This window comes from Oryzias latipes, chromosome 2, assembly GCF_053564925.1.
Source record: "Oryzias latipes strain Hd-rR chromosome 2, Olatipes_Hd-rR_3.1".
Taxonomy (NCBI): domain Eukaryota; kingdom Metazoa; phylum Chordata; class Actinopteri; order Beloniformes; family Adrianichthyidae; genus Oryzias; species Oryzias latipes.
In genome coordinates, this window is record NC_136238.1 from 51455968 (window position 1) to 51469279 (window position 13312).

Consider the following 13312-nt stretch of genomic DNA (forward strand, 5'->3'; position numbering starts at 1 on the left):
CTCTGCTGTCAGTACAGTAGTCCAGAGTCCAGTCTGTGTGGGACAGGGACACACATGGAAGTCCATCTGGAGAACAGTTTTGGCTGCAGTGGTTCTGAAGGCTCTGGTCATCAACAAGGTTCTGGTGAAGACGGATCTCCCTTCATGGAGGGTGGAGGCATGGATTGTAGTGGAGGAGTTGTGTTCTTTGTGTCACATGTGTGGCTGTAGGTTTGTGGTTGTGGTGTCGTGATGTAAACAGAGAGTAGACTGAAAACTGGACTCTGTCTGCGACGTCTGATGAATCCACACAGACCTGTAGCCATGGAAACATTTTCCTTTGGTTGTATTTTCTTCTCACGATACTTTAATCATCTGTTCATTTATTTATTTAATTTTAGAAAAAAAAGAATAGTCAGTAGCCCATAAAAGAACACATTTGGACTGAGCCATTTTACAGACAAACAAACCATAACTAGTACATATATTGATCGTTTCAAACACGTTTTTGTTTAATGAGTCCCTTATATGGATAATATAGAAAGAATGTCACTATAAAAGTGTAGAAAAGCAGGTCTTTAGTCACAATATTCCCTCATTTAATGTGTCTTCATGTCCAGGATTCAAGCGGCGATGACATCACCACTATCTTTGTCTCCACGCGGTTCCTCTCACCTGATTGGTCAATGTGCCGGGACTGCTGCGTCCTCATTGGTCACCGTTTGTCAACACCCAGATGCATTTCCGTTCTTGTCAACGTAAGAGGAGAACGACAGCGAACCGGTGGTTAGAAGGTTTTACTGTGACTTTGGTGTAAACAGCAGAAATCTGAAGACTTTTACTGGTAAAAGGATATCTGATGGTGTTATATATGTGACATGTCAGTGTTAAATGACTTGAAGCGGGCTAACCGAAATGCTGTTTTCCTCAGACTCGCTTTTATTTTGAAGGGCCACAGCGGAAGTGGAGAGACTTCCTCCCCACAGCTTGACGGAGGCTGGTGCTAGGTGAGGTCAGCTGGTCTGTCGAGCAGCTAATGGAGGAAATACCTGAAGTTGACTCGTTACCGGAGTTGTCGTCCGGTCACTGAGTCTTGGATCCGGTTCTGACTCCGTCCGGTTCGGTGCTGCCCTCCCCGAACCGCCATCGTCCCGTTCTTTGTCTCCCAGCCACACAGGCTCCGCTCCCGGTCTGCCCGGGGAGCCGAGCCCTCGCGCCGTCCGCCACCGACACAACAAAGACGAGCCCGGAGATGCTGAGGGCCCCCTCCGGGTTCCCCCCGCGAAGACCCGTCTGACCGAACCGGACCCGAAGCGATGGCCTCCTCCAAGGCCAAGGCGGGGGTCCTCGGGGAGAGCGGCCCCCTGAAGGAGGCGAAGGGCGCCGGCGGCGCTCCTCCTGCGGGGGAGGCTGCGGCCAACAGCCGGAGCTACAGCCTGGAGGAACTCGACACGGTGGCCACGGTCGGTGAGTACCGAGCCGGACTCCGGGGGCCCCTCAGGTCCTGATCCACACAGAGAGAGAGAGAGAGAGAGGTGCAGGGGGTTCTACAGGCTGCAGCCAGCACACCATGTCATCGTCTGCAAACATGCGGGCCCAAACCCTCCTGGACGGTCCAGGTCCATGACCAGAACTTGGAGTCTGGACCCCTCATGGGCTTCTGTCCCACCTGATGGTTTCTGTCTCCGTCTGGGACAGTCCTGTGGACGGGGGGCAATGGAGTCCTGATAACGAGTCGATCTGGTTTGGCTTCTGTCAGAACCACCGTTCAGAACCACTGAGGTGGACCGAACCATCTGTGAAGACAGGGGTGCTACTGTCTGAAGTGTGTTCTGATCAGAATCATTGACTGAACCTGAGAACTGGAGTCAGTGTGGTGAAGACACACACGCAAACACACACATAACCACACACACACACACAACCACACAGGAAACGGTTTACCTCTGGCTCCAGTCAGTTGAAGTCCATCTGGTCACCATTTTTTCACAATATGACGTCGCCATGTTGGTTCCAGACGTCGTCAGTCAGCAGAGATTGAGTCTTTGTTTCTACGGCAACCAAAATCAGGAGTGAGCTTGTTGGAAGGTCACACCCCTTCCTCTTGAATCTGTCCATCAGATGTTTTGAACGTGGGGCCAACAGGCTCCACCTACTTTTTTAAGGCAGTTTATAACTTGAACTTCAGGATTATCACGAAGACGCTAAAAAAAGGATCAGATCCAGAACGGTTCTTCTGACCAATTGAATGACTGAGGAACAGCTCTCTACAGAAGGCTGTGGGATTTTACGGGTACTTCCTGTTTGGAACGCCAGGGGAGGGGCCACTCAGTCCAGTTCTCATGTACAGTCCATGATCAGGAGGATGAAAGCATGCGGTCCAGCGTCTCATGCAGGCCTCTGGCCAGCAGACGGCTCCAGACTCCAGTGGTCCTCCAGACACACACATGGACTCCACATGGACTTCCTGCCTCCAGGAGGGGCAATAGATCTCATTAAGGGTAAATATTTTCAGAATCTCATCTTCTCTGGCTTCAGACAGAGCTCTCTGCTGTGTCTCTGGATGGAGTCTGAATTTGAAAATGTTTTCATCGTTGCTTAAAATAATAGAAATTTCTATTTATTTTGAGGAACTTTGAAGAAAATGTAGGAAATTTGGAGATAAAGACCAGCATTAGTGAAGATGTGTGTGAAGCACGGCGGTGGAGTGTTGATGATGCGATCGCTCACCTTCCACCAGCTCCCAGCGTTTGTGCGTGTCCCTGCGTGTCTGTGTGCGTTAGGTCTGTGTGTGTGTGTGTGTGTGTGCGTTAGGTCTGTGTGTGTGTGTGTGTGTGTGTGCGTTAGGTGTGTGTGTGCGTGTCCCTGCGTGTCTGTGTGTGTTAGGTGTGTGTTAGGTGTGTGTGTGTGCGCGCACATGTGCCGTCAGAGAAGCATTTGTTCCAGATTTCTTCTGGGTTCTGTCCAGGTAAACAGTCCTGAGTCTGACCCGGTTCTAAAGCGGAAACATTCCTTTTTCTGTAGAAGTAGAGAACCGTGGATGTGGTTCTGATTCAGAGGAAACAGAACAAAGTAGTAGCGGTATTTCTTCTTCCAGGGGGGGGGGCGTTCGTCCTCCACCTGCAGCATCTATGATGAGTTTGGTGGTGGGAGGGGCCGAGTCACCACCGCAGCATCAGCTGAGATGAAGGCTTTGAAGTTCTCTCTGTCATTCAGGAACCGTTCCACTGAATCCTAAAAACCCAAATCTGCTGCTGCAGGAAGTCCCCGCCTAAATAAAAGCCTGGCTGTCCGCCAGCACTGATCTCATGGTTTCAACATCAGGGCAGGTTTCTCCTGCCTGCTGCAGCTTGCTGCTGCTGCTGCTGTTGCTCCCGTGTCGCCATGGCAACAGCAGTCGACCTGGGACAGAGGTTTACTGTGAGGTGCAGCAGCGGGACGGTGGATCTGCTGGACCTGCCGTCCCAGAACCGTGGATGCTCTCTGGTCCTGATGCCACTCTCTCTGTTTCCTGAGCGTTTGGTTTTCTGTGTCGACCGTTGTCAATAAAGGTTTTACAAAAACTGGGTCTGCTGGTTTTTGCTTGGATCAGAGCTGCAGCTTGGAGGTCCCCCGGCTCCTCCAGGAGACGGCTGGTGGTTCTGGTTCTGAACCGGTGTGGTCTTCCTCAGGCACCGGGACGTTCGGCAGAGTCTTCCTGGTCAGAGAGCAGAAGAGCAAAGCCTTCTACGCCCTGAAGCAGATGAAGATCGCAGACGTCATCCGGCTGAAGCAGGAGCAGCACGTCCACAACGAGAAGGAGGTGCTGAGCGAGGTCAACCACCCCTTCCTCATCCGCCTGTGAGTCCCTCGTCCCGCCACGGGGGTTGACGGTAGAGCCTGAGAACGCCGTGAGCTAACCTAGACAGTGGGGTCATCTAGACCAGTGTTTTTCAACCAGTGTGCCGTGGGAAATCACCCTCATTCACTGATCTAAAAACATTTCCATCTCCAGGATTTCAGCTCTGTGTTCATCCAAACATCCTGATAAAACACTGAGTAGTTAGGAATATGAAAGATCATAAAATTACTTTTTTCTTTGTGTTTATTTGATTCTATTAAAGACATTTTGATAAGAATGACGGTACCGCGATTCAGCTGCACCTTTGGCTGTATTTTGGAAAAGTCCCGCCCCTTTAACTGTCTCCACCAATCATTCTTGGAGGCTTAATCACATGTCATCAGTCTGACCAATCAGAAGTGGTTAAAGTCTTCACTTCCTTGTTCTGATTCTGCTCATAAAGTCTCTCAGTTCCAACAGAAATACCAGCTAAAGCTCGTCTTTAGCGGTGTAGCTTTCCACAGAATCCGGTATCAGACCGTGGAACAAGTGAACAAAACAATGAAACTCAGAGAAGAGAGTCTGTCTGCCATCACGACATCTCCCATGATGCATTGGGTTAAAGTGACAGCGTCTGAGCGTACAATGAGATCTGTTAAACGTCTTGAACCACAACAAACACACATCAACCCGTTTTTGAATTTTCTAACTTAACTTTTATTTCATCTTTTAGACAAAAACAGCTGCAACTTCCTGCTTTTTCTGCCACAATTATCACAAAAATGCACGTCAGTTTGCAGGGGGGGCTGTCAATCAATACAGACTGAGTTTTTTTTTTTTTTTGGATGCTGGTGTGCCGCGGGGTCTTGTCAAGGTTAAAGTGTGCCGTGGCTCAAAAAATGTTGAAAAACACTGGTCTAGATGACCCACTAGACAGTGGGTCGTCTAGACCCACTAGACAGTGGGTCGTCTAGTCCCACTAGACAGTGGGTCGTCTAGACCCACTAGACAGTGGGTCGTCTAGACCCACTAGACAGTGGGTCGTCTAGTCCCACTAGACAGTGGGTCGTCTAGACCCACTAGACAGTGGGTCGTCTAGACCCACTAGACAGTGCTCTGAACCTTTTTTCTTCAATGATTTGTGATCTTCACTGGTGTCCATGGATTACATGAAATCTTTCCACCTTTATCCTCCTTAGTCATGGTGGGGGGTCATTTTGACCCCATAGGATAGCGTAAGGTTAAAAATGTGCAGTGATGCGTGACCGCGAGCGTTTTGAGCCCTAAACACGTGTTTCCACAGAGTGGAAGTGGCTGCTCAGACACGCGACGCCAAATGTGGCGTCACACCTAACGTTCAGCCGTGCACTGATTGGATCTGAGCTCAGAAAGGCTCCTCCCACTTCCTCCTCATTCTGTTTGGAGCCAGGGCAGTGGGGTACAGGCCACGCCCCCTGCGGTTAAACCGCAGGCCTTCAACCGTAGGGGGCGTGGCCTTCTGCAGCTCCGTCTTGACGTCCCGCCCGCTCTGCTCCGCAGCCTCTGGACGCACCACGACGAGCGCTTCCTCTACATGCTCATGGACTTTGTGGCCGGCGGCGAGCTCTTCAGCTACCTGCGCAGCCGCGGCCGCTTCAGCAACGCCGCCGGCCTCTTCTACACGTCGGAGATCGTCTGCGCCATCGAGTACCTGCACTCCAAGCTGATCGTGTACAGAGACCTGAAGCCCGAGAACATCCTGCTGGACGCCGAGGGCCACATCCGCCTGACGGACTTTGGCTTCGCCAAGAAGCTGTCTGACAGGTGAGTGGCGGTGGAGGGAGCAGGTAACCGGAGAGCATGCAGGAAGATCTCAGTGTGTGGTGTCGCCCCCAGGACCTGGACTCTGTGTGGGACTCCAGAGTACCTGGCCCCTGAGGTGATCCAGAGCAAAGGCCATGGCCGCGCCGTGGACTGGTGGGCTCTGGGCATCCTGGTCTTTGAGATGCTGGCAGGGTGAGTGGATGACCAGCAGAGGGCGCCGTGGCGCCGGCAGAACATCACAGCCCAAGGGTTCTCTGTACTCCTTTATGTCACACCTGAAGGAGTCCTCAGGCCTCTGGGGGTTAAGTGTGGTAACCATGGCAACCATTCCTTTGCCCACAGGTACCCCCCCTTCTTTGACGACAACCCCTTTGGGATCTACCAGAAGATCCTGTCTGGAAAGCTGGACTTCCCGCGCCACCTGGACTTCTACGTGAAGTAAGCTGGTGACTGACTGTGGGCGGGGCCTCTGCTACAGTAGGGTGTCAAAGGTCAAGGAAGTAACAGCTGATTGTGACGTTGCCATGGCAACATGCACAGGGAGCTGTCAGGTGTGGTCCTTCATCATTGGTTCTTTGCTCCGTGACATCACAGCAGCATGTTACTACCCACAGATGGGCGGGGCCTTATGACTGCATGCTCCACCAGCTGACTGTTTGCCCCGCCCATGTGACACCTGAAAAGGTGGAACTGAAAGAAACAAACTAGTCACATGACCTCAGGGTTTCTCCTTCATTGTTCCAACATGAGAGGTTGCCGTGGCAACGTTGCCTTAGAGCTCCAACACACAGACTGATGTCAGGATTGGCTGGGATTGTCCCCCTCACCTTTGACCTCTGGTCACAAAGACAGCCTCCCCCGAGGGGGAGGGAGGGGTTGTTTTAGGCCCCTGTCATCACAAACGCAACGTGCCTGACCCCCCCCCCCCCCCCCCACCATTGTCATAATGACAGCTGTAGGGAAGCTCCTCTGATGTGGTCTCTCCAGCCCCCCCCATCACGCCCCACCACAAGATTACCTGCCTACCTATCCACCCTGCAGACCTGTGCTGATTACAGGCGATGGGGACGACCCCCACCCCCGTTTCTGTACATGAGGAACGTCGAGGAAGGGTCTCCCTGTGACTGAGCGGGACGTTCCCCCTCGTGAGGATCTTTGGTCCTCTGACCATAGTGGTTCTAATGGAACCAGCAAGACCACTATGGTCCTCTGACCAAAGTGGTCTTGCTGGTTCCACGAGAACCTCTGAGAACCTTAGTGAGTTGCTCTGCAGCTCCTCAGACCTCCTCTCCCCCCTCAGAGACCTCATCAAGAAGCTCCTGGTGATCGACCGAGCCAGGCGGCTGGGGAACATGAAGGTGAGTCCGCCGCACCTTCAGCGACCTTCACCGCGGAACGCCGCTAAAACCGCTGCTCCCTCTTCCAGAACGGAGCCGACGACGTCAAGAAGCACCGCTGGTTCAAGACGGTGGACTGGGAGGCGGTTCCTCTGAGGAAGCTGAAGGTAGGTACCACGGTCCCACAGGTGACGGGGTGATGGTTCCACTGACAGTCCGTCTGTGTCCACAGCCCCCCATCAACCCCAAAGTGTCCCACGAGGGCGACACCTCCAACTTTGACGTTTACCCCGAGGACGACTGGAAGAAAGACCCCGCCGTTCCTCCCAAGGAGCTGGAGATCTTCAAGAACTTCTGAGAACTGTTGGAGAAGCTTTGGACGGGGTCCGGTTCTGGATGGACGCGTTGAACCGACTGTTGACCTCCTGAGCCCGATCAGATGCAAAAACCACCTGAAGACTGTTACGTTCCACGAGAACCGCCGTTTTTATGGTTTGTGGTCGGTTCTCGACCCTGGTGCTGCAGAAGACGCTCTTCTCGGAGCGCTTCTGGTTGGTGCCTTACTTCATGCTGTGATGACGAGGAGGTCCCCTGTCTCTGGACCGCCTTGTAGTCCCTCTTGATCCAGAACCAAAGCACTCTTTTCTAGAACAGGCCCCCCCTTCCTCACGACTCAGTCCTGTTAAAATACTGAACAAACGTTGGGATTTTCACAATAAACTTCCTGTTTGTGCTTCCTGATCAAAGCTGTAGACGTGAAGGAGCCCCAAGTCTGCTCCTCTGGGCCGCTGGTTCCACCAAACGGGTCGGGTTCACTGTCGGAACCCCTTCTCTGGATTACCTCCACCACACAGGAGCTGGCTCTGTCTGGTTCCACCCGTGTACCATCAGAACCCTTAGGAAGCGGCTTCAGATGTTCTTCAGTTTCACTGATGTCATCATGGGTTCTTGTGGGTTCTTGTGGCACCGTTGCAGCCATCTGGACCTCCTGAAGACCCGCTTCTCCTCAGATGATGTCACAGCAGACGAGAGAGGTTCTCCTGTTCTGAAGCCGTGCTGCTGACCTAGAACTGGACCGGTGGTTCCATGGGGGGGTGGCTCATCCTTTGAGCCAATCCCACCAACCGGATCACTAGAACCCGTTTAAATGAGCCCCCTCGCTGTCCGTTAAGTTACAGGGACACGGCGCCAACGCCACTCTGTCTGTGGAACCAGCTCAGACCCAGTTCCTGTTGGTGGAACCGTGTTGTCGGTATCATCAGACCTTCTTCTTGTTCTCTGTTCAAATGTCAGTGTTCTACGTCATCGTACTGCTACCATTCCTGGTGCAGGTTCTGTCCGCTCAGTTCCTAAGACGCCTCATCACAGAACCACAAACCCGAGCTGAGGGTTCTGTTAGGAAGCGTGCAGCCTAGTTCTCCCGTCTGACAGTGTTCTCTGTGGTGTTCTGCAGTGTTTGGTGTCCATGAGAACGTGTGGTGTTTGTGAGAGTGCATGGTAGAACCTGGTGGTAGAACCTGGTGGTAGAACCTGGTGGTAGAACCTGGTGGTAGTCCCATCTGTTCTTGTGGTTCCTGCATGACCGCTGTCCGTCATTACCTTGTTCTGTCACAGCCCTCATGTCTGCTGTACTCTAGAACCATTAAAGAGACTTTTCCACAGCCTGGTTCTGACTTCTCACAGGTTTGGTTCTTTGACTATGTCCTAGAACCGATCCTGGTTCTTGATGTGGGATTCTGGTGAGTTTTGGAGAACGGGGGTTTCTAATGTTTGCTCAAAGGTGAAGATAGAAAGAAGGAAAGGGGTCGGGTCCTGAACCAGAACCGTCTGCTGCGGGACAGAACCATCTGGTCCTTTGGTTTGCAGATCTGGACTTCTTCACCACAGAGTTCAGATGTTCTAAAGACACCCCTCCCCCTTATTATGCTGGACTGCACCTGAACTCTGCTCTAACCTGCTGAAGCTCCTCCCATCTAATCAGGGGGCGTGGCTAAGTGAGCATTTAATGACAGGTGAGCATCAGTCTGCAGACTCCAAACACGGCAGTGAGAGAAGATGAAAGGCTCGGGATGTGCACCGACACGCACCTGGACCACGGGCGTCAGGTAAACTCTTTACACCTGCAGTCCCCCCCCCCCCCCCCCCCCCCCCCCGTACCCATCACTGCTCCTCGGTCCTCCACAGCGGGTGCTGACAAAACCTGATCCTGGTCTGGATCCTGTTGTGGATCAGGGGCCAGATCCTGTTGTGGATCCTAGTGGTTTCTGTGCTGGAAGCTCCGGCTGTAGACCTGTGTTCTGGTTGTTCCAGCCCTGCACCCTTGGAATCAACGAGAACCACTGCGGTCCAACACCAGCCTCCAGTGGGACGGTTCTGGTTGCTCCTGAGATCAGGAACAGAGAGTGAGTAGAAGGTGGTTTCATGCTGGATCTGCTCACCGTGATGTCATCACTCACCTCCCAGCATCAACCCGGACAGGTGACCTGTTCCGCTCCATGAAACCATCGGTGGTCTGGAAGCAGCAGGAGGTTCTAGATCAGATCAGGGTTTCAACCCACCCACCCCCAGCCCTGATCTCAGACTGAGGAGGTTCCGCTTGTTCCATCAGCCTGAACTCAGCTATGTGTTCTGGATCAGTTCTGGTTCTGCTTTTGGGCTCAGATGGTTCCGGTATCTGTCTTCATCCCAGCAGACAAACTTACTGAACTCTGGGCCCAGATGGACCCAACGGACACCTACCCGGTTTCACTTGACCTGTTTTCCAGAACCTGAATCTGTCTCTGGAGAAAGATCCCTGATGTAGACAGACGAGCACAGCAGATCCCTCGCACACCGGAAAACCACTGGAGGCCCTTGACCCGCCTTTAAAAGCCCGGTTCCTGATGGAGGAACCTCTAAGGAACCAACAGGAGCCTGGAGGGTCTGTGGTGATCTGGTCCCAGCGGTTGGAGTTCATCACACTGTCCCCACGGACTCTGATGAGGTCTTCCAGGAATGGAGCTCATAAAGAGATCCTCAGAAACAGATGTCCCCCCCCCTCCCCCCAGAACCACAGCTACACATCATTAGTCTTCTGCATAACTGTCTGCTGACTGTCTCATTCCTGCAGACGATCTGTTTTCACTCCAACCCCTCTCTGCTCCCAGCAGCTAAACTCCTCTGTTTCTGTACCTGCAGAACCTCTAAAGATCCCTCTGTAGGACCTGACAGATCCACACTGATGATCCGTAGATCCCTGTAGGACCTGACAGATCCACACTGATGATCCGTAGATCCCTGTAGGACCTGACAGATCCACACTGATGATCCGTAGATCCCTGTAGAACCTGACAGATCTGCACTGATGATTTGTAGAACCTGACAGATCCACACTCATGACCTGTAGAACCGGACACATCCACACTGATGATCTGTAGATCCCTGTAGAACCTGACACATCCACACTGATGATCTGTAGATCCCTGTAGAACCTGACAGATCCACACTGATGATCCGTAGATCCCTGTAGAACCTGACAGATCCACACTGATGATCTGTAGATCCCTATAGAACCTGACAGATCCACACTGATGATCCGTAGATCCCTGTAGAACCTGACAGATCTGCACTGATGATTTGTAGAACCTGACAGATCCACACTCATGACCTGTAGAACCGGACACATCCACACTGATGATCTGTAGATCCCTGTAGAACCTGACAGATCCACACTGATGATCCGTAGATCCCTGTAGAACCTGACAGATCCACACTGATGATCTGTAGATCCCTATAGAACCTGACAGATCCACACTGATGATCCGTAGATCCCTGTAGAACCTGACAGATCCACACTGATGAACTGTAGATCCCTATAGAACCGGACACATCCAAACTGATGATCTGTAGATCCCTGTAGAACCTGACAGATCCACACTGATGATCTGTAGATCCCTGTAGAACCTGACAGATCCACACAGATGATCTGTAGATCCCTATAGAACCTGACAGATCCACACTGATGATCCGTAGATCCCTATAGAACCTGACAGATCCACACTGATGATCCGTAGATCCCTGTAGAACCTGACAGATCCACACTGATGAACTGTAGATCCCTATAGAACCGGACACATCCAAACTGATGATCTGTAGATCCCTGTAGAACCTGACACATCCACACTGATGATCCGTAGATCCCTGTAGAACCTGACAGATCTGCACTGATGATTTGTAGAACCTGACAGATCCACACTCATGACCTGTAGAACCGGACACATCCACACTGATGATCTGTAGATCCCTGTAGAACCTGACAGATCCACACAGATGATCCGTAGATCCCTGTAGAACCTGACAGATCCACACTGATGATCTGTAGATCCCTGTAGGACCTGACAGATCCACACAGATGATCCCTAGATCCCTGTAGAACCTGACAGGTCCACACTCATGACCTGTAGAACCGGACACATCCACACTGATAATCTGTAGATCCCTGTAGAACCTGACAGATCCACACAGATGATCCGTAGATCCCTGTAGAACCTGACAGATCCACACTGATGATCTGTAGATCCCTGTAGGACCTGACAGATCCACACAGATGATCCGTACATCCCTGTAGAACCTGACAGATCCACACTGATGATCTGTAGATCCCTGTAGGACCTGACAGATCCACACAGATGATCCGTACATCCCTGTAGAACCTGACAGATCCACACTGATGATCCGTAGATCCCTGTAGAACCTGACAGATCCACACTGATGATCCGTAGATCCCTGTAGAACCTGACAGATCTACACTGATGAACTGTAGATCCCTATAGAACCGGACACATCCAAACTGATGATGTGTAGATCCCTGTAGAACCTGACAGATCCACACTGATGATCCGTAGATCCCTGTAGAACCTGACAGATCCACACTGATGATCTGTAGATCCCTGTAGAACCTGACAGATCCACACTGATGAACTGTAGATCCCTATAGAACCTGACAGATCCACACTGATGATCTGTAGATCCCTATAGAACCGGACACATCCAAACTGATGATGTGTAGATCCCTGTAGAACCTGACAGATCCACACTGATGATCCGTAGATCCCTGTAGAACCTGACAGATCCACACTGATGATCTGTAGATCCCTGTAGGACCTGACAGATCCACACAGATGATCCGTAGATCCCTGTAGAACCTGACAGATCCACACTGATGATCTGTAGATCCCTGTAGGACCTGACAGATCCACACAGATGATCCGTAGATCCCTGTAGAACCTGACAGATCCACACAGATGATCCGTACATCCCTGTAGATCTCAATAGAACTGACTGTTTTTGGTCAGAATGTCCACTTGTTCTCACTGAACCTGATGGTTCTGACCCAGGTCCAGCAATGAGAAGATTCCCTTTTGTCGAGCTGGATCCGTTGTCATGACAACTTCCAAACAAACCACCACAAACACTCATGTGCTGGAAAATACGCTCCACAGTTTGGAGCAAAGGCTGCAAGGAGCTGAGCAGGAATCAAACCCGCGCACCGTCCATAGGAGAACAACCTACATGTGGAGGTGTCGGACCTCTGCAGAGCCGGTTCTCTGGTTCCTCACCTCCCGCCTGAGGCCCTGAAGCAGCCGCGTTCTCCTCTGTGTTCCCTGATAAGAACCAGATGTCAGCTGCAGGGCTCCAAGGGTTCACAGAGATTTCAGGGATGGAGGTCTGGTCTCCACAGATCACCTGTGGAGACCAGACCTCCATTCCTGCAATCTGCTACACAGACCCACCAGCCCCCCCACCTCACCTATGGCTCTGTTTCTCCTCTGGTGGGGGGAGGGGAGGCAGCTGAACCACACACGAGGCTGCTGGGAAATCTGTGAGGCTCTGTAGAAGCTGCTTTGCTCAAAGGTTTTGGGTTCAGTTGACATCAAATGAACCAGAACTCAGGTCCGGGTCGGACCCTCCTTTCTCACCGAGGACCGTGTGTGGGGTTCTGGTTTTTGGGCGGCCTGCGGGTCAGACTGGAGGGTTCCTCGGCTTTGGTCTGGAAGCTGTCGGAGGAGCAGGTTACATCATCAGCATGAAGGGGGAGGAGCCTCCTCAATCACACCTAGGCGGCAGACGGTTTCCTCGCTGTAGCGCCGATGTGTGACGATGAAGCTGCGGGTCCACCCCACCCCTCCTCTGCAGAGGACAAGGCCCGTCTGTCCTCTGGAGAACTCTCGGGTTCTGAGCTGCTGCCTCTGCAGAACCTTTCCACGAGCAGAGAGGTTCTCATGTGGTTCCAGCCTGGCTCCAAACCCAGATGTTCCCTCAGAACTGTTCTTTTGCACCATCTCTGGTTCTGGTTCCTCTCACAGAAACTCCTTCAGGTCCTCACTGCTCCTCC

General features: G+C 52.1%; 1 protein-coding gene across 1 annotated transcript; it reads left to right on the forward strand.

Moving 5' to 3' along the window:
- The first annotated feature begins 696 nt into the window (after window positions 1-696).
- On the forward strand, window positions 697-8600 carry prkx (protein kinase X-linked). Its single transcript, XM_011494481.4, has 9 exons — window positions 697-823; window positions 911-1446; window positions 3651-3819; window positions 5339-5602; window positions 5675-5794; window positions 5945-6040; window positions 6903-6960; window positions 7029-7106; window positions 7172-8600. Exons 2-9 carry the CDS (start codon window positions 1296-1298, stop codon window positions 7295-7297), a joined length of 1062 nt encoding a protein of 353 aa, XP_011492783.1. The 5' UTR covers window positions 697-823; window positions 911-1295; the 3' UTR covers window positions 7298-8600.
- The last annotated feature ends 4712 nt before the right edge of the window (window positions 8601-13312 follow it).